This window comes from Drosophila melanogaster, chromosome 2R (genome assembly GCF_000001215.4).
Source record: "Drosophila melanogaster chromosome 2R".
Classification (NCBI taxonomy): Eukaryota; Metazoa; Arthropoda; class Insecta; order Diptera; family Drosophilidae; genus Drosophila; species Drosophila melanogaster.
Genome location: NT_033778.4, coordinates 10,202,800 through 10,229,382, shown reverse-complemented (window position 1 = coordinate 10,229,382; position 26,583 = coordinate 10,202,800). Strand labels below are relative to the sequence as shown.

Genomic DNA, 26,583 nt, shown 5'->3' with positions numbered 1-26,583 from the left:
ATTGGACGTCAACGAAAATACATAAATTATCGTAAACGAAATATTAATTTATAACTTGAGCGATGTTTTTTCTTTTTTGTTTTCAACATTTACATGGAAATTTACTTTTTTATTTTGATATTGTGGTTCGCTTTTCATTTTGGCAAACTTCGAAAGCAAGTTGCCAAATGACTTAAACTAATTTTAACATTTTTAATTGGCCAGCACAAACTCCGTGTGCAGTTCACCTTGACTGTTCGGTGATTTTTTGGATTTCTAAATTTGTTTGTGCCACACGTAATGGCTTGAATATTTATAAAATTAATAAAAATAAATCCATAAAAAATTCATCACTCTGGGACTTAACCCAGTTTTTTTTGCCTTCATTGTCTAAGAACTGAAATCCCGCGTGCATTGTTTGCAGTGCTATGTTATGAACTGCAAGTTTTATTATAAAAGTGTGAATTTTTAATGCTAGTTAGTCCGTTATAATCAGAATCAGAGATTAATATACTTGAGTGAAGGAAACCTATAGCGGATGCACCATTCAATATAAATTAATTTATGCATTACTGCAACATTAACATGCCAATATATTAGGTTGAAAAATATAAAAATATTCTTTTTAGTTTGTAGCAATTTAGCTCTAAAATAGTAATATAAGTAAAAAAGACTATATGATACCGTCTATTGCCACTGGCCTAATGGAAAAGCGTGTGCCTACCTTATGGCGAAATGATCGTATTAAAACAAATATCACATATTTTTACACAGCTCTCACTTAACATGATTTTAAAACCTCAAACGTATAAGCCCACTTATTCATAGTTAATAAAATAATTGTATCAGCGCAGCTTAAGAGTCTCAAGCCTTTTCAATCATTAAAAGCTTGTCGGCAGGACTAAAGCGGTATAATTTAGGTGCAATTGCCACTTCCGCCCCGAAAAAGGATGGGAAACAATTTGGCCAGTCGGCGGGGCAAAAGTAAGAAATGCAATTAAATTGCTCGCAACTGCAGTGCACACATTTTGGCCTAAAAAGCAATTGACCTGCTAATCGAAGGAAGCGCCAAAAGCTCCCTCTCTTTCTCTGCCACCCTCTCTCTTAGACGAAGAAAGCCACGGGGTGTAAAAAGAGAGAGAGCAGAGATAACAGCTGATTATGACTCTTTTCTTCGCCGAGCGGTTGCCATAGCGAATGAACGGCACAAAGCGGACGAGGCAAAAGTGGGTGTGATGGTGGCAGCGGGGCGGGGGCTTGGGGCAGCGAACTGAAGAAGTCATCGGCACAGAGACACATATACCCACTTCTCTCTCTTGCGCTCTCTCGCTGTCTCCCGCTCTTTTGCTTTTGGGGAGCCCGAGCTCTGCTGCCGCATTGCGGCGCTGCTGCTGCGCCGCCGGCGTCGCTGCCGCGGCACGACGACAACGAACAGTCGATAACATTTTGCGGCACTCTTCAGCTACACCTCGTATTGAGCGTTTCGCGGCGGCGGGTTACGATGCGTGGCGCGTTGTATCTTTATTATTAATTATTTGTTGTTGTTGTTTATACTCTGTACCGTTTTCATTTCCCATCGCTCGTGTGTGTGCGCCGTGCGTGTGCGTGTGTGTGTGCGTGTGCCTATGCGTTTTGCCCCCCAAATCCCCCAAAACGCCTCACCACCCCCACTCAGCCGGGAAAAAAGCCCACAAAAAGCAAATTTACTCAAAAGGCAAAACTACGAAGCGCGAGTGTGTGCCAGTGTGTTAAAAAAAATAATAGTAAAATATGATAAATTAAGGCCTTGCAACATGCGGCGGCAGATGAAGTTTGTTCGGTTTCAGATCAAAACAAAATCATAGGATACGCCTACATATATCGCTATATACAGTACCAGTCAATCAATCAATATCGTGTGCATTCAAATTCCACATCGTGCCTACAACTGCAACTGCAATTGCGCGCCCTCTCTCCGCGAGTAAAAAAACGGAAACGGAAGTGCCAGTGACGTAATACTCCCGAAAAAAAACCAGGAGAATCCCCCCCACAGCCTCCCCACGACATTGTGCAACAAAAACAAAGCCAATCTCCGTGTATGTGTAAGAGCAATGTGACGAAAGAGTGTGTGTGTGTGTGCTACAAGGATATATAAATATTGTTAAACAAAACGAAAAATTTTAAAATCCATCGAGGAAATCCCTCATCGCAACACGGCGAAAGCCGCCTTCATCGCCCGCAAATTGGATAATTTATTGGAATAATCTATTTGCCTCTAATTAGATGGCTAACCACCAGTTTTCGGATATATCACACGATCGGGAATTTGATGATTGGGAAAGGAAATTTATGGCATCGTTTAGGCTCGTTCGTTTCTATAAGTATTTGTTAGAACTTGGGGGGTTTATTAAGAACACGTGTCTAAAACTGCAATAAGTAAATGCAAGGCGATGAAATTTAATTGAATGCTTCGATATTTTTGTTTCCAATCGCTGAGCTACAAGCTGGACTTAGATTTCATCTCTAATAATGAAAACATTGTTTCAAAATGTAACTTGCTCAAAGTCTACAAATCAATGTTTTTTTAGGTTTCGAGATAAAATAAAATGAAAAAGTAGAAGAGTTACGATTTCCTTCCGTTCCTTTAAAATAATCAATGATTAAAACGGATTAAAACTTGATGACACATTGTTGAATCCATCTGAGTTTCAAATTCATTTGAAACTAAGCTTTAGGACAATAAAATGTGTGTTAAGTGCTTTCAAAAGTTCAGATTCTTGAATTATGGTTTCGTAGTTCCAACAACGATTATCCAGCTTACTTGGCATCCCATATATACAAGGCAGTATCCCCCAATTAACAACCCCATTTTCGACCAACTTAGGCGAACTGTCAGCTAAAAGGCTTTTGCAATTTTTCATAGGGCTCCGTTCCGAGTATCTGCTGCTCGGGCAATTCTTTGGGGTCCATTGTCTTTGCCGTTCTGCTCCATCCTCCGCGGAGATCTGTGGAGCCCGAATCTCCGGGCACAAAGCCGTGATGATATGCCCTTTTCTTGTCCACAGCTTGTGGCCCTTTGTTGGCGCTGCAGTTTTCTGTCTGTGTCCATTGTGGCAACTTATGATTATCAACAATTGTTATTGTTGTCGTTAGAAGCAGTTTAGAGGCGGCAGTACGAGTACTTGCACCGACTTTCCAGTTCAGGCGAGTTCACAGCGGAGCAAAGTCGGTCGTCGCCAGCACCACCCACTCTGCGCCTCCGGTTCCCTCGGTTCTGCTGCGGCTCCTCCTGCCTGTTTAGTCGACTGTTTGCATTACCGTTAGTGGAACAACATTGCTAAGCACACACACACACACACACGTGCTCACTGCATGTGTCGCCCCATAAGTGTGCCACCCCAGCAACAACAACAACTTGTGTTACACACAGAGAAAATAATTTCCGCTGTTTTCGTCCTGAGCTATCAAAATTTTTATTTTGTGAAACTAATTTTCCACCTTTTTTGTTTAAATACAAAGCCATGCATAAGAACCCCATATTAGATACAATTTATTGACTTCATACCAATGATGAGATAAAAAAACAAATAGCAAATATTTACTACTCATCTCGCAGCTAAGATTAAAGACTTTAGGCAAATGTTAGAACTTATAGCGTTTCATTATTATATTGAATAATAAACAATCACTTAAAGGGTAACGTATCTCAAAGATACATTCTCTTCAGGCTGTTGGCACGTAACGGGATTACCAAATTGCTGATTAAGACAGATATTCTTGCCGTGTAGAGGCGGAAAACAGCCTAAGCAGAAGTCCCAGGCGGAAAAGTGGGGGCAGCGGCATGGCCCACCCATAGGTCATTGGTCTTTTTCGTCGGCGTCAACGTACTGCGACGGCAGCAGCAACAACAACACAGCAACAGCAACAGTACAAGCAGTGCTGCTGCTGCGACGCCAGCAGCGCTGCCTTGTAAACTTTGTCGTCTGCTTTGCTGTCGCTCTGTTGCTGTTGTAACTGTAACCGCCTTCGGCTTCTGCCCCCAACCCCGCCGCCGGAACATCTCTCCGCTCTCTCTTTCTTTCTCTTTCGCGCTGCTTCATCATCGGTTTGACCGGCTCGTTAGCTTTAGTACCGTTAGTAAGTTCGTTGTCGCTGCGAGAGAATTTTTCATTTCCACTGTGCGGCTATTCATTTTCATTTTCTTTTCAGCGTTTTCTTTGCGTTTTGACTATATGTAAATTTCCCGCTCTCTCTCTTTCTCTCTCTCTCTGTCCCACTCTCCCTTTGCGACCCATCTCTCTCTACTTCTGAGCTGGCACAATTTCAGTGTTGTTGCTGTCGCTTTGGTGACGTATTTTATATGTCTGCCAGAGGCTTCCGCATGGCCACCCAAAGCCACCCTCAAACCACCAACAAAGTGATTACACTCCCCCAAAGAACAGCCCCCCCTTCCCCAACCCTCTCCAAAAAAGAGTGAGAGAAAAGTAAAAATGTTTTTATATTCATTGGGTTTGCCGGCTCGTTTGTCGCTCGCTTTTCCTCTGTTCCACTGTGTGTTTGTGTGGGTGTGCGTGTGTTTGAGCTTTGGGTCATAGAACTTTTTTCTATGTTTACCCACACTAATACACCAACACACCCACTATGCTTGGCGACGAGATTTATGCGCTGCATTTCACAGTTTTTCCCCATTAGAGTTCCCCTACCCTGCCCTCCCCCGCAGCACCCATCGTCTGTCTGGGCACCCTTAAATCCCATTTCTCTATCGATTTTCCATGCTCATGTCCATACAGACATCAGCAGCTGAAGGGAGTTGCCAACCGAAAAAAGGGAGAGCTTTGGGTTCGGCACAGTTCCTAAATTGCGATGCCTGCACAGGGAAAAAAACATCGATTACATCGATGGACAATGCATTTTATGTATGATAAACTATATAATTTGCTTTGCTGACTCATATATGAGTCTATAAAGCTTTGGTTCTGATATGGAAACAGGCATTACTGAAGGATTTTAACTTTATATAAGTCATGTGTAGCGATAGGCATGGAATACTCCATGTTCCATCAAAAGGAATTTCATTTTAAATGATTTTAATGATAGCTGTCAGTTTTACTAATGTAGGATTCTACACCTATAAATTGAAAACAGTTAACTATTTGTTGTATAGACATGTTCGAACTACGAAATTCAATTTTATTTTGCGACAGGGGAAACTAACGAAGATGGATTTTGTGATTTTCTTCTTTCTGAATATAACAGAATTTTAAAAATTTAATTATATAAAGTTTGAATTTGAAATCAATTTCGCCGTACACACACACACACCGGGTACTTATGGAGCGATCTTCGTTATCGGAATATCGACGATCTTGGCAATTTGTATATCGATTTCTCATCTTGCAGACATCATTCCCGTGCAATATGCTGAATGCCATGATTTGGCCATGGCTGACAGTGCGTAGCAAAAGTATTTACATAACTGGCCAAACCATTTTGTACATCAAAGTGTTCAAGCTGAGGTTTTGAATAACGCATACACTGAAAACAAACAGATGAACGTTTCTACGGCAGCGACAGTTCGAATCGATGAGAAACAGATTGCGCCTAAATGTCTTCCGGAATTAATTGTCGTGAAATTTTCGTATTTTTGGAAATTTTGATTTGGAATCAAGCAAAACAGAGAAATCGACAAAACAATGAGCATAGCAGCAGCAACAACAAGGAAACCAACAGCAGCAGCGGCAACAACAACAACAACACCAACAAGCAACACAATAAAAATCACAGCAACCGTAGCAGCAGCAGCAGCAGCAGCAGCAACAACAACAACAACGCAGTGAAAGTGATAAAACAGCAGCAACAACAAAAGCTACAGCAACAACAACTGCCCAAAGCAACCAAAAACAAAAACTACAATAGCAATAACAATAGCAGCAGCAAAAGCAACAATCTGCACTTACTGCAAAAGGGCTAAAACGTTGAACGTTCGATTTAAATAGATATTATCAAATCATAGAAAATTGCTTTAAATAAACGATAACGATAGATAACTAAACAAGTTTAATACATACGCGAACAAGTGTCTTATTAACAAATAGTTTGATAAACGAATTAATAAGGAAACCCAATAATTAAGCGGCAGCAACCACATATAACATCAGATCCAAACAACATCAACAATTTAGTACCTACAGGCCTGACAACGTTAGATCATTATATACATACATATAGATATATAGCAATATACAAAACAAATATATATACATATATATCGATTGGCAAGCCCCCTCACAACGCCCCTCGCCCCCCGTCTCACAAACACCCACACACACTGTGATAGTTCTTGATTCACACTGAATGCTAAAAAGCGCTGAAAATTCATTCACGAAAGCATCTGCGGACTAGCTAAAACACAAGCCACAAAAGAAAAGTAAAGACCAAGTGCAATAAGACGATTGGCTAATACAATTGGAACCGAAGGGCAGCTAAATAAAGTGTATATATATATATATATATATATCTATATATTAAGTACTGTATACAACGTTTTACACATTTACAAACAAGAAAGAAAACTAAGATCTAAGCGAAAACCGAATTCATTCAACTGCAAAGAGCAGCCAAATTGCGCATACGCCGCGTATGGCCGTCGGTGTGAGTGCCCGTGTTCATCAGCGGTTGCATCAACTGATACCAAGTGTACATAACTACAGCTACAATTGCAACTATTTCACCAATCAACGGCAGCGGCAACAACATCAGCAACAGCACCGGCAAACGTTTGAAACGTCACCAAAGCTTCGCATTTCCCACTAATAATTATGTATACGCAACGTATGTTTGACATGTGGAGCAGCGTCACTTCGAAACTGGAAGCACACGCAAACAATCTCGGTCAAAGCAACGTCCAATCGCCGGCGGGACAAAACAACTCCAGCGGTTCCATTAAAGGTAAAGCATCATTAATATTTCAATCCTTTCAAATTATTCTAATAAATAAAATGCTGCAAACCAAAAAAGCTACGAAAATTCAATGAAAATGGTTTTAAGAAGTAGAAAGCTGGTTAAAAAGAAAAAGTAAAAAATAAGTAAAAGAAGTACTTATAAGAAATTAATAGTAAATTTAAGCGGATACTTTTAGATCTATTAGAATATGAGACCATACAAATCTCAGGAAATACATCAAACCACGGGGAGTTCCCTTTTTCGTTCTTCAGGAAGTTGTAGACCATTTTGCATATGTTTCAAGACATCATGTTAAGTAAGCGGCAAGTGTGAACTTTCATCCCGCAAAAATCAACAGGGGAATTGCACAAAGCAGTGAAATAAAGTATAAACTTAATGAAATCCAGTTAAGTTGCTGGTTTTATGTGGCAGAGCGGAGTCAGTCAGTCAGTCAGTCAGCCAGTTGGTCCCGAAATGAGTGGCTGGCTGACTGCTCTTTTTCGTTATTTTTGCGTTTTCGCTGGCCTGGCAGTGAAAGTCACTTGGGTTTCTTGGCCAACAGCAACACAAAATATTTAAGGGAAATCCATGAAATTCGTAAATGAAGAAAGACAGCCGAACGAATATTACGAAACCCACTTGCGTGTGTTTGTGTTTGTTTGTGCGAGTGGCTTGCTGACTTTTTTTTTTTTTTTGCATTGACAATTCAACTAATTCAAATCGAAATGGCAGGCAATCGGAGAACGGGAAAGAGACGGCTGCAGACCCTTTCTTCGCTGCTGCCACAGATAAAAAGATACAAAGATACGAATTGTGTATGTAACACATGTGTCATAAAAAGCGTACAGCAGGCGATCATAATAAAATAAAATGGAAAAGAAACTTGCGAATTAAAATTCGCGCGTCAGTCGTAAAAACATATTGTAATACCAACAAAGTTGCGACAAGCCATATAAATATAATACTATGTGAGCGAAGATGTATGAAATACACGTTTGCAAGTGTGCGTTTAATATATATGTATAGGTTAATTAGCTTACTTGATTGCACTTTACACTTATTGAACAGATTTGTATTTTTTGCTCTTTACAATTGACTCGCTTGTGGCTATTTTTAGTCGGCCAAAAGGGAAATCTTGGTAGTTTAAATAGTGATTGAAATATAACACGCTTAGGACCAAATCTGTTTCCAATTAATCAATACCTTTAAGCAAGTAACGCACCATTACCTTAGATTTATTTCAAGTTCAGTTACTTAAAAAATTAGTTTATTCAGGATGTATCTTTATGTGTCCAATCTTTTAAACGATTTAAGGAACTATTCCCACAAGAAGTATAAAAGAAATTAATTTTGCGCCTACATTTAGTATGTTTGCTTTTCAGAGTTAAGTGCTTAATATAATCTAAATGTCTTTAGTTTAATTTAAAGAATGTGAAAATGGTGCATTGAAGGAGCTATACCATTATTAAATCCTTCGCAGGACTTAAGGCTTGGCAGGCGGAGCTGAATTAATTCGACTTTAATTGGGGTGCTTTGACCCCTTAGCAGGTCAGCTGCGAATGCAATTAGTGCCCAAGTTGGGAACATGGAGGATATTATTTCTAACATAAATCTTAATCGCGGGCAGCAATCTATCCCCGGGATTTCCGAGTTGCGTGTAAGTAATTAAGGGAGCTGCAGGGGCGGAGAATGAAGGGGGTCGCTTTTTTTCTGACGCTGGTCACTGTTACTTTTGGCATGCAATTTGCCTTTACGACTTCCGCAAAATCAACTCTTATTTTATTATTGAAATTTTCACTTTTTCGCCGCTGCTACTGCGTTTCGCTGGTGTTTCTTCGCCTTTCCGTTGGTGAAACAGATAGAAACGTAGGCAAAGTGAAAGAAAGAAATTTAGCGGCGTAAACAGAAAGCGGCCAAAAAACGAAATTTAAAAAGCGAAAGAGTTGACAAGATGGGCCCTTGGCTGCAGTGGGAGCGAGACAGCGCAGTGGCAACAATAAAAAATATTCAAAAAAGCCAGACCGAAAAGTTTTGTTAAAGTGAAATGCTGCTGTTGCTTTAGCTGATTGTGTAGTCCGCTCACACACACACACACATGCCTTCGAAATAAAACAAAAAGAAGAAATGTGTGGAAAAAAGCGACCCATGCAGGCCCAAGCCCGAACCGGCCTGGCCCGCCCCGCCCCTTTCCCCCCACCGACCCTGCGAGATAGTGCGAACGCCCGTTTAACACTCGAAACAAACGAAAGACCCAAAACTATGGAGCTACAAAATTTCTGACTGCCTGAGAAAGTGTGCGTGCGGACAGAGGCGTAGAAAGGGATTCTAGGATTCTGCTAAGAGAGCAACTGTGAAGCTTATCAAATTTTTCTTTAAATTTTTAGTAATTTAAATTAAATCTAAATCGTTTATTTTCGGATGAGATATACCTTGCTCATTAAAAGTCCATTTTTAATATCTCTGACCCCCCAAAACCCCGCTGCACACACCACTGTGCATGAGTAGTTCGTTTCAGTGTGTCTGTGCGAGAAGCGCCAAAGCACACATATGCGTGCCCTAGCTACATCCACAATCATCATCGCCAGCGTCAACATAGTAAAAGTCTAAAATCGAGGAAAAAATTATTTTCGGCGGTCATTCAACTCGCACGCACGCACACACACGCACTTTCCGATAGAGCAAATGGGGAAGAGCGAGCGCTGGCGGGAGTGGGAGAGCGGGAGAGAGTGCGTGAGAGTGGAGCGTTCGTTGACTGTTATGCGGGAGCGTGCGTCGCGGTCGACGTCGACAGAGAAGCTGGCTGCGCTGCTCGCACCACGCACATTACAACATAAAAAGAAAAGAAACTATATGAAAAAAAAACAACAACAACAGCAATCAATGGGCAATACTTTCTACGGCTTTTTCCACTTCTCCCCCATTTCTATTTCTCTTTTCAAGCCAACTGAAATTATTATTTATGCAGTCAAAGTTTTGGAGCCATAAAAGCGAATGAGTGGGAGAGGGAGAAGCCGAAGGCGAAAGAAGAAGGGAAATTCTTTGTTTGACAATTATTGCGTGAATTTCCACGATTACGGCTTCTATCGCTCATGTAAATGCCGTATTAATTGCTCATCGTAGAAAAGTCGCCGAACTTTTGACTTCCTTTTCTGGCCGACCGTTACCCCATATTCGATTGGGAACAGGGAATAAGGCCTATAAATAGGATTTACTAGACGCATGATCATTAAATGCGAGGTTATTATATATACAGTATTTATAAGCAGCACTAGGGTTGTATCAACTTAAAACTAAAAGAAGTATTGATTGATCGGCATGTTAATGATCCCGATAGTAATATTATATATAAGGTGCTAAATAGTATGTAAAAGAATCTATACAACAACTGAAATAGTTTTGGAATATTGGTTGAATATAAGAAACATATCATTAATCTCTCTTTTGTATTATATCAAATTATATTGTATGCAAATAAAAAGGGAATAAACAATGATGTTACATGATGTTATAAAACTTAAAAGAGCTATTATATAGGTGAACATTAGAACTTGTCTTACAAATGTTAAATAACAAATATTGTTTGTCCATCCAAATAGTTGTATTAAAGCAACAATTGCATTTATGCAATGATACTAGATTTCCTTACACTTTCATATGGTACAATGAGGACAGGAACTCTTGGGCATACAAATTCCTGCGAAAATTCCCATTATTTGACAGATGTTTGTAATGAATATGACCGTACTTAAGCACACAGAATTCAGCACCATCTCGAAGAAAAACCTAAATTTGGCATGGAATTCCCCATCAATTCCCACCCCCATATATATCCATATAGATTCCGTATGTGGAGCATGCAAATATTTTGAAATATTTTGGTCTGTCTGCTGGAAGCAAATATAGTAATGTGTTCTTTTTCCTGGTTGTTATTATGGTTTCCGAAAGTTCATTCGCCTGTGTCCTAGAAAACTATGAAATGCAGAAACCACATACACATTTGTTTATTCTGATAATTTATGGAAACTTACAAGACTGTGGCCAAATGGCCAGCAAATAGATGAGCAATTCGACGACAGGTTCAACGACCTCCGGCAAACATAATCGTCCAGATTGCGACAAGGAACCTATAGCCCAACCCCTCGAAATGTCTGGGAATTATCAATTGATTTTGTAGCAGATATGGTATATTGATTCAGCGACACGCTTAAAGTTCGGCTTCGATTCATTTTATCTTTTACGATTGATTGTTGGGAGTTTATTTTCGGACTATGATCCACGACAAAGATGGAATAGCCGCTATCTCTTTGTCTTTCTGCTCAAACTATTGTAGTAGTTCGCCTAACGTACAACTAAGGCAAAAAATAACTTTTTACATATACGCGAGATAAGCTTAACCACAGAATGTGTGTCATAAGGCCACCGCAACTTCAATGCTATATACCGAAGCTTATAGACAAGAAATCCAAATAGAGTACTACACTTCGGCGGCGAATGAAAACTAGAAAGTTCTGTACTTAAAGCCGATGTTGTTCAATATATAGCAAATATAGCAACAAAAATATACACTATAGTTCTAATTTAAGCACACGTTTCATTATCAAATTTACACAATATATGTACTTTTGATTTTATTCCAACAAATCGTTAAAAAGTTGGCATCAGGAATATATATGTATCTCTGTTCCCAAACAGCCCCGCTTCTATTTTAACGTCCAGCATTATTGGGTTAATTGCAGTCTCTCGAGTGCGTAAATATGCACCATACATCACGATACATGTATGTATGTATGTACATATAATGGACATCCGTTCAATAAAGTACGCTTTCGAAAAAAAATGTAATAACCGAAATGACAAACGTTTCCATTATGTTAGGCAGCGTCGAAAAAATAAATTAAATGATATTATTCTAGTAATTATAAAGCAGACATCAAATGCGATGCATGAGTGGTCCCCTCCCGCCCCTGCTCGCCCCTTTCCCATCTAACCCAATGCAACAGCCCCCCAAGCGCCCCCCTTCCACCCCACAGTCCCAATCCCCAACCAGCTGCGTATCTTATCTATGCAACTCTTCGCATAGTTTAACGTTTTGTGCGTGAGTTTGTCACGAATATATGCGAGGTATATATCTAGGAGTATACTACATTCGTGATTACTTGCGCCCGCGTGTGTGTGCGTGTGTGTATACGTGTATATATAGGCAGCAAATAAAAGATTGCATGTGCCCCACAATGCAGACACAAACAGATTCACAGACATTGCATTTGAGTCGCGTCGCCAAATGAATAGACAAATATATACACACGAAACGCACACAATCGCAGGGCAGCTCCAAGCACACACACACACACACATACAAGCACAGCCGAATGCACACTCACACTTAGACAGAATGCAACGCCAACGTTTGTGGAGGCAAAGCGCGCCAACAAAATGCGAAAAACTGGGACAAAGTTGAACAGACGAGCCAAGGACGGATATTAGTGCGACGCGGCGCGAGCAGTTGCATGATGTGGGGAAGGGGGTGAATGGCGGGGGGGTGGGTTCTGTGGGGCCAGAGGGGCCCAAAAAGGCCGGGGTGCGGGTGCAGCGGGCGGTGAAGTTGGCAGCGAAAAGTGGAAAAACAAAATGAATGTTGTTGCTGGTCCAAGCGATGTGAACAGTGGGTGAACATTAATGAAACATTTAAATTGTTAATAGATATAGACATCTGCGAAACGCTATTAACTATTCATAATTTATTGCACAAATATACATATACATGTTATATCTTGTATGTCCTTTAAGTAGCAACTTTATCGAGAACTACAGTATTATATAGCTATTGTTCATGTATTTATTACTACACAAATATATACTTTAAGTTAGTTACTAAGTTAGTTTAGTGAGTTTTTTTTTTTTTTGAATGGGTACAGCGCTTAAAACAACTGTACACTTTAAATTATATATTTTCGATCTCAAGGCGAGTGCTCACTGTGCCTGCAGTATAGTTTTCAACTCTACAGAAAATTTTGTTGTTTGTTGATTACAATTTGCATGACGCCAGCGGCAGTACAGCCAACAGGGCGGATAGAGCACAATTGCCCTCTCCCTCCCTCCCTCGCTCGTCTGTCTCGCTCGCTCGCACGGGATTTCCATCTGCTTTTTCAGTAGCGAATGCAATCGTTGTTGGTTTTTATATAGTTGTTGTTAATTTTGCAGACATTTCAGCCGAAATAAAAAAAAAAAATAGGAGGGAAAAACAAATTTTAATTAATGGTGGAAAAACGAGTTTGCCTGGTTTCCATCAAACCAACGACCACCACTATGAATGGATTTTCTTCAAGAACGCTTTTTTTCCCCACACCGATTGCATTTTTCGTGCACATTCGTATGGGATTTTTGAGTTTGTCTTGGTCTGGCTCAACTTGAAAATTCTTGTTTTGGCCAAATTGCAAGCTGCAAGCGGCAAATGTTGACGTCGAGTTCTTTTTGGTTGATGCTTTAGTCAAAACACTTAAATACCATAAATAATTGGCTACTTAAGTGCATTTGTTGCGCAAAACTGTAGGAAAAACAATCGGAGACCAAAGAAGTCAGCTTACCAGCTTGGTGTGTGGCTTTTGAGGTTTTCAAGGTATTTTCCACGAGCTTGTCCATTTTTCAATTTTTCCAGTTCAGTTTCATTTATGCTGCCCCATAGCTGGTGCATTTGAAGCATGCATAAATATGGCCGCAGGCCTACTTTTTATGCTGCGGCGCGGTTTGGGTGTTTTTTTTTTTTTCGGGGTGGGTACGCCGATGTCAAACGCATAAATATGCATTTACCCATACTAACTCCTGGCTGAAGGCATTGTTCAGGGAATTTTTCGTGTGATTTTAGCGCATATTGCTGTTTTCCGCCGCAATCAGTATATTTTCAAAATTTGTTTACATTCTGTGAGGCATATAAGTAATAAATATATATAGATTCTAAGCTTTAGAGTAGGACACTTCACTTCTAAGATATTTTAAGCTTGAAAAAGTATTAGCCATATCATAGATACTTCCATTCTGACAAGCTGCATTTGAATAAATATATATATATATTTATAAATCCATATTATGTAGGTAGGTATATATTTAAAATATGCTTTAAGCTAATGGTCCATCAAAGGCGCACACATTTCGCTCTGTCGAACTGAGCAAATAATTGGCTGTAAATCTAATTCGACGACTTACAGCAAATTTTCCACCGAGCTGTGAATCATTTCTAAGAAAACTTGTAAATTTCACCCACTCTCACTTGAAATATTTCTGAAAAGGTTCTCGCCTGGCATCATCATCACGTGAAGCAACGTATACGTGATGTTTGGGAAACAATATAATTAATTGCGCATACGTCATGTGTGCGACGACCTGACTAACTGAGGTGTTTGCATATATTTTCGGGCATTCTCGTCGATACTTTGTGTAAATCTCGCATAGAAAGCGATCGGATTACGAGGAGAAATTACATCATTTGGTGAAAATGTTAAGCGTTTCATTAAATCGTCTAAAAATGGCAAATTCTTGCGCTGCCGCTGTTTCAGCCTCCTCTTTTTTTTTGTTCCGTGGGTCAATAAACTTGTGGGCCCAGTCAAAAATTTGTATATGAGAAATTCTTTTGTTGGCAACAAAAGAACGAGCGCGTCACGTACGTCGGCAGTGCAAGCGAGAGGGCAACAGGGAAGCAACAGAGGGTGCGAGAGGGAGCGAACGAGTGCGAAATGTAAACATTACAAAAATGCCAAGCCAACGACGTCTTCATCATCGGCGTGTGGCCAAAAAAAGAACCGAATCATACGGCACCGTTAATCAAGAAGCTTATAGCCGCCTCGTATTATGTATAATTCGGGATGAATGAATACGGCACCGTTAATCAAGAAGCTTATAGCCGCCTCGTATTATGTATAATTCGGGATGAATGAATTTTGGCCCTTACGAAACTCTAACGGTATTCTAAGAAGCCTCGCGAATACGCGAGGGGAAAAAGGGAAACAATGAGCTGGCCGAAAAGAAAGCGACAAATTACGTAGCCAGCATGCTAATGCTGATGCTAATGCTCTTTCTTCTCTAACGGCATTTCGCACAGCCGGCTAAAAGGCCCCACTCCCCCCTCCCACCACAAACAATTTTGAACTTTTTTACCTTTTGTGAAAGCTGAAAACCCGTTTTCCATTAGCATTTGCTTGGCGGCAAAAGAATGAAGCACGACGGCCGCAGAGAGAACAAGGCAGCGAAGAGAGAGCCCGCGCTCTCTTAGGCGCTCTCTTTCGGCCACAAGGCACTCGGCTGGTGCATTGACCCCACAGCTCGCTGACCCACTTACGAAGCTGCTTTTTGCCACTGCGAATGCGAGTTGCGAATTGCGAACTGCCGACGCTGCGAGCTCGTGCCTCCGTCGACGCCGCTGCCGTCATCGTTGTCGGTGTTTCTGTTTCGACGAACGAGCAACTTGTGCAATAGTCGCAGCAGCAACAGCAACAAGAGCAGCAACAACAACGGCTGCAGCGACAACAGCAAGCAATCGCAGTCGCAGCAGAGGCGACTGCGCTGCCACATGGGCAACTCAAAATTGACTGTGCTTCACTCTTTGCCTCAGCACAGTGGTTGAAAGGTAGGCGTTTAATAATGATAAATAATATATATGCATTATTGAATGAAATGAAGAATAGACTGCAAGGGAATTTGATAAATAAATAAAACATGTTACATAAAAATCCCATATCAGAATTCGAAATCACTTGTTAATTTCGTGCCTAGTTCAATTCAGAACTTTTTCTTATTCCTATCCCTAACTACCTGCCTTTAATTTTGTTTCTTACACTTTGAAATGTTTTATTTTTCACCAGCTATACTAATTTGAGTGAATGAACGTTTGCCAATAGTATTGCCTACTTATTGGCTCGAGACCCTATACTCAAAAAGCTCTAAGGTCCTTTATTTAATGAATATCTAATAACATAAGTTGGTGTGTGCATTTCCGTTATGAATTTCCAAAGTTTCCGCTGCATTTGGTCACACTGTTCGTGAGGTATTATGTGTGAGTTATTTTTTATATCATTGCCATAGTTTCTGGCGCTGTTATTGTTATTTTATTTGACTTTGCCGTTCGCCGCAGTGCCAAAAACTGCAATTCATATGCAGCGGCCCCTGTTCCCCCCTGCGCCCAGTTCCCCTGCGCCCGGTTTTACATACATATTTGTATGTATGTATGTATGTGTGTGGTTTTTTTTCGTTAGCACATGTCGTTGCATATTAATTTTCGTGTGCCAGTGTGCACACATGCATTTGCGAATGCTTTTCACACTTTTTACTCGCTTTTTTGTTGCTGCTTCTTGGCGAACTGCATTTTTTGCGGGCATGCATTCGCAATAAAGAAGAACATATTAATTTTGACTTCTGGTTATTGCTGCACCCAGCAGAAGCAGTGCAAAAAGAAAGCGAGTCCGCGGGGCAGTGCAAATAAATTGCATATGCAAAATATTTGGGCGGTTTTCCGCATGGCACTGGCCATTCAGAATTTATTTTCTTAAACCGCTTTTCGACGGCAATTAATTTTCCTTTGGGCAGCATATAGGCGGTGCAAACTTGTTGGTTGATCAACAACGATATGCAGTTTTCTTTAGTTGATCTGCTATTACAGGTTTTCCAGCGGCCAACGAACGGTGCGTGTACGTGATGTTGTGGAATTACCTAATAATTGAATGGATGCGTTTTCATTGAGCACAGGCGTTCGTGCCACTCGTGAGCAATTGCCAAAACAGTCGCGGTTAATTAAAAATTTATCGAAACTCTTGGGCACTTAATATTGATGTTTACTTAGACTAAATTCAGCTTTTTATTCCCGACTTTTACCTCTGATAAGTAAACAATTTCACCCAATATTTGCCTTCCTTTCGAGAAAAGTATGTCATAAATATTGTTTTCTCGCCGTCAAAGTACACAAGGCAAAAATGCCAAATAAGACAATAAAATGTATTTCATGACACACTTTTCCGAGCCGCGTATCAAGTAAATATTTGCGCCTGTTATTTGGTAACCCAAATGCGGTAAAAAATATGCGTAGGCTCAAAATTAATTACCCAAAGGTGACTTGTTACCATGTAAGATTATTTCTGTAATTTAGGGTTCTGAAAATGGGCAAGTTTTGAGTTTATCAGGTGGGAAAATAACAGTTCAAGTGTGTAGAAAACCCGATCTTCTTGTTTTATCTTCAGTTACTTATTTGTTTATAGTATTACAGAAACTTGTATAGTAACATATTTATTTTAATGAAAAAAACTTATTAAATTAGCAACGACTTCTTTAAATGCCAAAACTAGAAATGAGGAAACTTTACCAATTAAAAACTAAACATGTTTTGTAATAATATAATAGCTTTAGTGGGAATTCATTCTTAAAATTATTTATATACAATTCTGTTTATTTTATTCAAAATAAAGTTTATATAAAGTGTATGTTAGTACACATGTAGCTCTGACTTTAAGAAATACAAATGCATGTGCTATCGCTTGACTTATCGATTTCCTGAACTGCATACAAATGAGTGGGAATTGCCTGTAATTTTTGAAGCTTTTACTTGTCATAACGGTAAAAGTGCCCCTCTCTTCGGTTTGCTCTTCAGTGCAGTTACCACCGACTTATCTGTCTGAAGACCCATAAACACGCACATTCCGGCACTTCAGATAAAGATTTATGTGTACGTTTTCGGGGGAAAGGCATTACAAATACTGCATTTTCCGTGCAAGTATTTCGGGTATTTCGTAATGCTCGAGAACGATAAAAAGTTTAAGGCGGCTTAGTGAGACCCGCAGCCGTTAAAGTCCCCTTAAAACCCCCCTAAAACCCTCTTTAAAACCTTTTTCAACGATGACGACACACATTCTAGCATAATTAAATATCTGTCTGCGCGCTCAGTTGCAACGAAAGAGAGTGGCTCTCCCAGTGCGCTTAAGAGAATTCCTTTGAAGAGAAGTAAATGCAAAGAGAGCGCGCGGCAGAGAACTTTCTTTTCGATTTTGTTTTTGTTTTCTTTTTCTTCGCTTGTTAAGAATTCTGTGTGTGTGTGTGTGTGCTGGTGTGAGATACTGCCGTGCGGGAAAGGTTCATTGACACTTGAAAAACATTCAGTCACTCACTCACACAACGCCAGTCGGGTTACTCACTCACTCATCATCTGTCACACATTTCTCCAATCCGAAACAACAAAAAGAAAAACAAAAAGGCAAGAAAAGCAGCAGCGCTTGGCACATTTTTTAAGCTGCGCTTGTGTTGTGTTTTGGTTGTGCTCCCTGCTCTCTGACAACGTCGACGTCGCTGCTTCTGCGGATGCTGCTGCTGCTGCTGCTGCGGCTGCGGCGGCGGCTTTTGTGTTTGTGTGCGTTCGGTTCAGCGCGCATCTTTCATCCTCGTGGGTAAATACAAATACAAGTACGCAAGGCAAAGCGCCTAGATTACACAATACCGCCGCCAGACGAGACCAATCTGCCCCCTCGCGCTCTCTCCCTCGCACATCTACTCTCTCGCTCTCTCGTGCTGGCTTTTCGCTCCAACACTGCGCTGCAAGGTTCGGTTACTTTAACTCAGTCTTGGGTTCTACTTCTCCAGTGATTGGTATCTTAAAAGATGTTATATAGCATATGGCAAATTATTTCACATTTAATTATAATGGATGGAGATATTAAGTGAAAATATAAATGATCAATTGATCAATGTTCAATGTATAAACTTAAGATGGGTCCCAAATGTGGGTTGTATGCAGGCCAGTGTAAACTGCCGCAAATCTTAATTCTCCCCGTGAACCAGTTCTCAGCGACGCGATGGTGCACTGCTGTTGATCAGGAAATTGCATCATCGCTGAAAGGATTGCGGACTGCAAGGGAAATCCGAACAGCTGTCGCACTGTCTCCCTCTCCCTCTGCGAATGCATCACGCTCCCTTCCGCACGCGGAGCATTCTGCATTGTCTGGGCAGACAAGTGGCTTAAGGTACCGCTCCCGCCTGCATTGTGCCACACAGATAACACACAACCGTATTGCGCAATAGTTCTCTGGGGTCGAAGTGGCTTTGTCTGAACTCCGACAATGGATGGGCTGGCAGCGGGAAATCCATTGATTGTAATTGCTGGGCGTTCACTATCGGAAATTGCTCGGGCCTCCAACTTAAAGGGAAAACTCTGGCATTACTTCTTTACTAAGTTTGCAAGTTTCCCTCAAGGGGAAAAAGATTACAGTAATACGCACTATTCAGAATTTATATAAAGACGATAACTATTCGTAGTATTCAGTACTTTATAAGACTCAATTAAAGATTATTATATTTTATTATCTAAAATATTATTCTAAATCACCTTTTCCCTCCTTTTTCTTACAGCTCAAATTGAGATAATTCCATGCAAAGTCTGCGGCGACAAGTCATCCGGCGTGCATTACGGAGTGATCACCTGCGAGGGCTGCAAGGGATTCTTTCGAAGATCGCAGAGCTCCGTGGTCAACTACCAGTGTCCGCGCAACAAGCAATGTGTGGTGGACCGTGTTAATCGCAACCGATGTCAATATTGTAGACTGCAAAAGTGCCTAAAACTGGGAATGAGCCGTGATGGTCTGTAGAAAGTGTTGCATGTGGCACCGAGAGTAAAGCGTTTGGAAACTGAATTGATATCTAAGAACAATTTTACAATTCAAGACTTTTTAGTAACATAGAAACATGAATTGATGATAAATTATTTGTGTATTATTAAAAAAAAAAAAGTAGGCCAGATTGTGTACTGCCAGTCAGTTTAGTTTCCGCACTTTTCTCTGGGTGCCAGCGATCAATTTGCGCACTGCATTAATGTGTTAATCCCACCCCCTTGACCACACCCCCCTTGCAGCTGTAAAGTTCGGCAGGATGTCCAAGAAGCAGCGCGAGAAGGTCGAGGACGAGGTACGCTTCCATCGGGCCCAGATGCGGGCACAAAGCGACGCGGCACCGGATAGCTCCGTATACGACACACAGACGCCCTCGAGCAGCGACCAGCTGCATCACAACAATTACAACAGGTGCAGTATGACCGAACCGAGAATGACCCCCCATATTGATCCGTCTGCGATCCACCCGATCCCCGACCCGCTGTACGACCTCGCTCTTTATCTCCCTCCTCTCGTCTGCTCTTCTCTTCCCCATCTGACATCATTGCTCCCGACCCGTAATGCCCTTCTTGTCACTCAGCTACAGCGGCGGCTACTCCAACAACGAGGTGGGCTACGGCAGTCCCTACGGATACTCGGCCTCCGTGACGCCACAGCAGACCATGCAGTACGACATCTCGGCGGACTACGTGGACAGCACCACCTACGAGCCGCGCAGTACAATAATCGATCCCGAATTTATTAGTCACGGTAAGTTGGGCGAATCTCCAATTTGAAAAATAAATGATAAATCTATCAATACCCATATCAATCCATATCTCTCCAGCGGATGGCGATATCAACGATGTGCTGATCAAGACGCTGGCGGAGGCGCATGCCAACACAAATACCAAACTGGAAGCTGTGCACGACATGTTCCGAAAGCAGCCGGTGAGTGTTTATCGCTTAAGCCCGAAAGTATACCCTTGATAATGGAACATATTCTTCTTGCTGTGCAGGATGTGTCGCGCATTCTCTACTACAAGAATCTGGGCCAAGAGGAACTCTGGCTGGACTGCGCCGAGAAGCTTACACAAATGATACAGAACATAATCGAATTTGCTAAGCTCATACCGGGATTCATGCGCCTAAGTCAGGACGATCAGGTGAGTTTCCTATGCGATTAAGTACTTAAAGATAGTCAATAAATTACCTGTTTTCACCTAGATATTACTGCTGAAGACGGGCTCCTTTGAGCTGGCGATTGTTCGCATGTCCAGACTGCTTGATCTCTCACAGAACGCGGTTCTCTACGGCGACGTGATGCTGCCCCAGGAGGCGTTCTACACATCCGACTCGGAAGAGATGCGTCTGGTGTCGCGCATCTTCCAAACGGCCAAGTCGATAGCCGAACTCAAACTGACTGAAACCGAACTGGCGCTGTATCAGAGCTTAGTGCTGCTCTGGCCAGGTGCGATTCACTTCACATCTTAAATAGGCCTATATAATATGATTTATCTTTTGCCTTAGAACGCAATGGAGTGCGTGGTAATACGGAAATACAGAGGCTTTTCAATCTGAGCATGAATGCGATCCGGCAGGAGCTGGAAACGAATCATGCGCCGCTCAAGGGCGATGTCACCGTGCTGGACACACTGCTGAACAATATACCCAATTTCCGGTACGTTGATTGGAGATTCTATTAGTTTCCGGAGCATACTCCTAATGTTCCGATTTTTCCAGCGATATTTCCATCTTGCACATGGAATCGCTGAGCAAGTTCAAGCTGCAGCACCCGAATGTCGTTTTTCCGGCGCTGTACAAGGAGCTGTTCTCGATAGATTCGCAGCAGGACCTGACATAACAAGAGCAGCAGCCGTTCCTGGAGACGACCGCGGACGATGTTGCCGAGGATGCGGCTGCCGCCGGATGTGTCCTGCCGCCGGTGGCGCCCCCTGCCGGGCAGCAACCAGCGCTGCTCGAGGACTGAGGGCCGCAGGATGTGGCAACAATAATTATTTGAGTAAACACTGCACTGCGCATGCAGCAGATACAAGAACTTTATCATGATTTAAGCTAGCATACAACCAAGGATGTGATCCTCGCCAAGGACTCACTTAAAAAGAACTCTATCTATATACATATATATATTATATATGACAGAGCGGATGACGCAAAGGGAAGGGAAAATATTTCAAAAATATTGTTAACTCAGTTAAGACTTTTGCTTCGTAGAGAACCGAAACCGAAACCGATTGCATTTCGAGCAAGGGGCATCAAACTGATTTTCGAGGTTATACTATACATATATACACACAAACACACACACACACATATATATATATGTAACTTCCAAACTTTCATATCCTGGCCCGAGCAGATCAGATCGTCTAAGTACTTAAAACCAAGCGAAATTCTCTACACCGCACAACCCAGGACCCGTAGACCCCAATAATTCAGTTCGGTTAGTGTTAACCCCAGAAAGCCCGATTCCGATCCCGCCTAGGTTGTCTTTGCCTTACGTTGTAACTAAAGTATGTGTATTATATATACAGCAAATGTATGTATAACTATGTCGTATCGGTTATATGCCTAACAACATTATTTTTTGTAAACAACAAAATCGAATATCTCGGAAAATGTGTTCTTATAATTATATTGATTAATGCAATTACAATATATTTACAATTTACCGTTACGTTTTTACATTATACATAAGACGCAAGAGAAGGAAACGGAAGTTTAAGGATTAGAAAGCTGAATAAGAAAAGGCTTAAGGACGAGCTGAGTAGCAGTTAAAGTGAGCGAGAAATCGAATGAATACCAGAAAATTTCAAGCAAGCACATAAAAGTATGCAATATTTTGTTTAAAAACAACTTTTTATTAGTTTCTTAAATATAACATAATTACGTACATACACACACGTATATATAGGGCTATATATATCTATATATATATATATATACATGATAGACAAATCCCAATCCGGTTCCAAGGTTTAGTAAAAATAAAGAGAAATAAAACGAAAAACAAAAACTTTTGATATGAAATCCTACGCATAATTAACAACTTTTATTGTTTCTAAGACTTAAACTTAATTAAAATGGAAACCAAAACAGACTGACGGACCGACCCCGACAGCATGCCACGCCCTCCCCCGCCCCACCCTCCACAGATCCTGGCAGAAATTTCAAAGGAGTTTGATACACAAATCGAGAAAAGAAATTTTCAAAAAAATAATATAAAGACAAGCAAACGGCGACTTTTTTGGTTGATACATTTGAAAAGAATATACAATTAAATATCTGACTGACTATACAAAGACGTTACACACACGCATACACATACACACACATACACGCATACACACACAGCTTACGATACATAAATTAGTTAAACTTAGAGTAAACAAACAACAACAAACACATTGGATAGTAGGTGATAATTGGTGTGTCTTAAATAAACCTTAACCCCTCCCCGACCCCCGCCCACTTGCTTAATACCCAACGCCCCAAAAAGCCCCACATTTCTACTAAATGAAAAGCTTAATCAAAACTTTTTTGAAATTATTCAAGTGAAAATTTCAGCAGGCAGGCATAAATATTAATTAACATTAATTATAGCAAGGAAACTTATAAATAAAATGTATACAACAAAACTACAAAAATTAAATAAATTACATTTTGCAAATTCCACAAAAAATAAAACATGATTTTGCAAATTCACTTAAAATCCTTTCCCTGAATCCAAGCAAAAATATTTACACTAGCTTACATAGAACTGGGACGAGGACATGAATATTTCAATTGAGAAAAAAATCTATGTTAATGTAATCGATCGATTTGGACATATTTAAGTTCGACATTTTTGGCCTTACAAAACAAAAAACAAAAAGAAGAAACCTAAAGTACTTTATATATATACAAACCATATATACAATATAGAGAATACAAAACTAGTTTTAATTTATACAAAGCAAGGGAGCAGCTTTCAAACTCAAAACAAAAATATCCCCGAAAAAAACAACAACTTTGTTAAAAACTGCGCATAATAAAGAAAATAATAAACAAAGTTAATCTATAATATAAATTGAAGTTAAGTTGATTTGAGCGGTCGACAACAAGAACATAAATGTATCTTTAAATGATATATGTATTGTTAAATTTGTATGCTAAGTTTTTAGAAAGGTTACATTTTTAAAGAATAATAACAAAAGATCGCGAACTCGACAAGGTGTAAAATGAGTACATTTAAATTAAAATTTAGCATATATAATGCATAAATATTATGTTACGATATTTACATTTATATAAAACAAAACAAAAACACTAAAGAAAACCGAAAAAACAGAAGTCCCATATTAAAAATGAAATAAAATGAGCAGAACCTATAAACTGATAAGGGAATTCTGAATATTAAAAAAAAAAAGAAAACAGAAACCGAAAAAGGTAAACAATTAATTATACAAAACCAAAAACTTATAAAGAATGAAAGGCAAATTATATATATTATATATATGATTAAGTAGCATTAGGCCGACTGTTGCACATAAACACACACCTCACACCCACACCTACACTCAGACAAACTCACACTTGCTAATAGGAAAAGCTACGATTGAAAGCTGCGAAAAGGATCAAGTGCAAAAAGGAGCTTTCATAAACACATTTATTGCATTAAGTCATTCATTTATTCGGTGGGAAAAAAGCAATAAGAAATAGCAACTGACAAGAGTACAGTGGATACTCGCTTGAATGGATCATAATTTTCAAATTTTAATTTAATATGTAAATTGAAAAGTTTGACTGAACTTATTCCGAATAGCAAGGGTTTGTAGATAATAACTTTCAAACATCAAGTGCAACCATTTCTATAAACGACTTAGATTTATTTGAAATATTTCCGATTTTATACAAAAAACGTACTCTTCACCTAATAACCACTGTACTGTCTGTATGTTTCGTACTCCTTTCATCTCCCCTTTGAATTTCCTGACCGACAAACGTGGCGTATGAGTAATATAACTGGTCCGCAAACTTTGTTATTTATATATTTCAGCGAGCTAGACTCCGAGCATGTTTAATTTCAAACAAAACTATTCAGTTTTTTAATGCCAGGGCACGAACATAAATAAAACCGAAATGAACAGATAAACCGATATATTATTTGTGTATGTGGATCGGTTGTAAACAAATAAAGGCGGAGGCACACGAATGTTGCATAAATCGAAAATAAAAAAAACACAAAAACAGACTAGGCATCAGCTATCGAACAGGAATAAGCGATATTTTACCACGTGCATAAAATGGAGAGGAAATCATTTTTTATAAACTATCACACATTCACAAAACACAACACACAACACTCACACACGCATGTAGCTTTAGTTTACTAGGTGAATTCGTTTTTATATATTTGTAAATTGTTTTTAGGTAAATTGAATTATATATACACAGACATTTAAAGACATATATATATATATATATATGAATCTCGATACATATACACGCATATATATGGAACAGATTATATATATTATGTCATACTTCATTATGATTATTACGATTATTATGATTCAACACAGAAACCAGAAAAAGGCAAGCATCTAATGGTGAAACCAACCAACAAAATTAACCGAGAACAAAGTGCTGGAAAAGCCGTTCAAGCCGCAGTTGAAGATGCAGAGATGCGGAAAAGAGCAGAAATAATTCAATTCATTCTTAACAATAAAATGTAATCTGAATTATACAAAACAAAACAAAAAAAAAACAACAACAACAGCAAACCGAAAAAGAAAACAAAAGAAAATCATAAAGAAAACATTTTCAAAAGCTTTTACTTACTTGGAAATTGAGATGGGTTGCGAATCAGGGGCGAGCCGTCATTAAATGGCCTTTATTACGTCGATTTTCCAATTAAAAATTGTATTAATTGGCCAACGGCATTGTTTAAAGCTGCATTTTGCATTTATAATCCACATTAATAAAACGTCAATCATTTTGGATGGGAAGTGCAGACATCGGCCACCGGAGACAGGAAATGTGCGAGATTTTCGCACGGAAGTTGACTGGCTGATCCATTATAAGTTGGGTATTTATAAGTGAAACAAAATCTTACGAACTACTAAGGTAAGTATCTACGCGGAAAAATAAAGAACATACAATGTGTGCTTAAGGCATTAAACATTTATAATATTACTCCTGATTAAAGAACGCGCTAAACAAATTCGACATATTCGAGACCTTAAAAGCAATTTAGGTTAACTTCTGAAACCCAAGAAGTCTGCATAAATCCTTATGTTAAGTAATCCGAAGTTGAGTAAATCAAAGTGAATATAATCGTAAAACAAACTGAGTTCTCCACATGAATGGGAACAACAGTTCCCATGTTATTTAGGTCGATTGCAGTCAAGTGTATGCGATCATGAGTCATTTGATGGCCAACCCGCTGGGCAGGCCAAAATGTCTCCAGAAGGCCAAACATTGCGTTTGAGTACGCATGTAAGCTCGATTTCTGCTGAGTTCAGCAAACTTCTGTGGCAATCCGAATACTCAATCGTCTAACTCGCTTTTGATGGCCATAAATTCGAGCGCCCCTTTTGCCGTTGAATCGACAGTTTCAGTCTCGGAGGCCATAAAAACGTGCTGCATACAAAAGTCGAAGAGAATCTTGTATGCTGCTTTTCAATGCGAAATAACAGAGTGGCAACAACCACAACGACACCTGCGCGCCCCGTTAAAGGCAAATCCATGTTTTAGCCAACGCAAAACTTTTGCCCCACTAGCCCCCACTCGAAACAACGCACACGTACACTTGTGGTCAGAACTAGATTTATGGCCACTTTCGCATGCTCGTATACGCATTGCTTGCACTACATTACAGTAAGTTACAGTAACAATTATACACCCAAACGTCTTAAAAACTACTATCGAAATTAGTAATTGACGCTAAGTAAAGGCAAATGATAAAAACTGGTAATGATTTGCTTAAGGAAAAGCGAGCGAACTGCATTGTGTCAGCCCGATTTTAAAGATACGAAATTTTATTCACTTTCTGGTCTGGTCAAACCAA

The 26,583-nt window shown here is 40.0% G+C and overlaps 3 protein-coding genes and 1 long non-coding RNA gene across 10 annotated transcripts in view; all 4 read left to right on the top strand.

Moving 5' to 3' along the window:
* CG12912 (uncharacterized protein) overlaps positions 1-23,929 on the top strand; it is a 29,154-nt gene extending 5,225 nt beyond the window's left edge. The window contains exons 2-9 of the mRNA NM_001299344.1: positions 19,276-19,503; positions 19,775-19,943; positions 20,119-20,282; positions 20,359-20,462; positions 20,531-20,677; positions 20,739-20,982; positions 21,042-21,192; positions 21,255-23,929. The gene's annotated coding sequence lies outside the window, so the exon portion shown is untranslated. The remainder of the gene's footprint in view (positions 1-19,275; positions 19,504-19,774; positions 19,944-20,118; positions 20,283-20,358; positions 20,463-20,530; positions 20,678-20,738; positions 20,983-21,041; positions 21,193-21,254) is intronic.
* The window catches only part of Hr3 (Hormone receptor 3), a 33,354-nt gene extending 7,966 nt beyond the window's left edge, over positions 1-25,388 (top strand). For 2 of the 6 annotated variants that reach the window (NM_176123.5, NM_001273925.2), the window contains exons 1-10: positions 1,426-2,060; positions 5,359-6,906; positions 19,276-19,503; positions 19,775-19,943; positions 20,113-20,282; positions 20,359-20,462; positions 20,531-20,677; positions 20,739-20,982; positions 21,042-21,192; positions 21,255-23,929. In NM_176123.5, the coding sequence (NP_788303.1) occupies positions 6,777-6,906; positions 19,276-19,503; positions 19,775-19,943; positions 20,113-20,282; positions 20,359-20,462; positions 20,531-20,677; positions 20,739-20,982; positions 21,042-21,192; positions 21,255-21,375 (1,464 nt within the window). In that variant the 5' untranslated portion in view covers positions 1,426-2,060; positions 5,359-6,776 and the 3' untranslated portion in view covers positions 21,376-23,929. Of the gene's footprint in view, positions 1-1,425; positions 2,061-5,358; positions 6,907-19,275; positions 19,504-19,774; positions 19,944-20,112; positions 20,283-20,358; positions 20,463-20,530; positions 20,678-20,738; positions 20,983-21,041; positions 21,193-21,254 lie in introns of those variants that run through there. The other 4 variants (NM_001103786.2, NM_176121.3, NM_001259307.3 and 1 more) reach the window with 3 other exon arrangements.
* Positions 1,426-23,929, top strand: CG46321 (uncharacterized protein). 2 transcript variants are annotated; one of them, NM_001347803.1, is made up of 10 exons: positions 1,426-2,060; positions 5,359-6,906; positions 19,276-19,503; positions 19,775-19,943; positions 20,113-20,282; positions 20,359-20,462; positions 20,531-20,677; positions 20,739-20,982; positions 21,042-21,192; positions 21,255-23,929. In NM_001347803.1, exon 2 carries the CDS (start codon positions 5,564-5,566, stop codon positions 5,927-5,929), a length of 366 nt encoding a protein of 121 aa, NP_001334719.1. In that variant the 5' UTR covers positions 1,426-2,060; positions 5,359-5,563; the 3' UTR covers positions 5,930-6,906; positions 19,276-19,503; positions 19,775-19,943; positions 20,113-20,282; positions 20,359-20,462; positions 20,531-20,677; positions 20,739-20,982; positions 21,042-21,192; positions 21,255-23,929. The 2 variants fall into 2 exon arrangements, with proteins under 2 accessions (NP_001334719.1, NP_001334720.1); NM_001347804.1 differs by lacking the exons at positions 19,276-19,503; positions 19,775-19,943; positions 20,113-20,282; ... (3 more) ...; positions 21,042-21,192; positions 21,255-23,929 and having other exon boundaries at positions 5,359-6,376.
* On the top strand, positions 18,036-19,659 carry lncRNA:CR46322 (long non-coding RNA:CR46322). Its single transcript, NR_144681.1, has 2 exons — positions 18,036-18,317; positions 19,276-19,659. It is a non-coding gene; the product is annotated as a long non-coding RNA:CR46322 (long non-coding RNA).
* Positions 25,389-26,583: the final 1,195 nt, after the last annotated feature.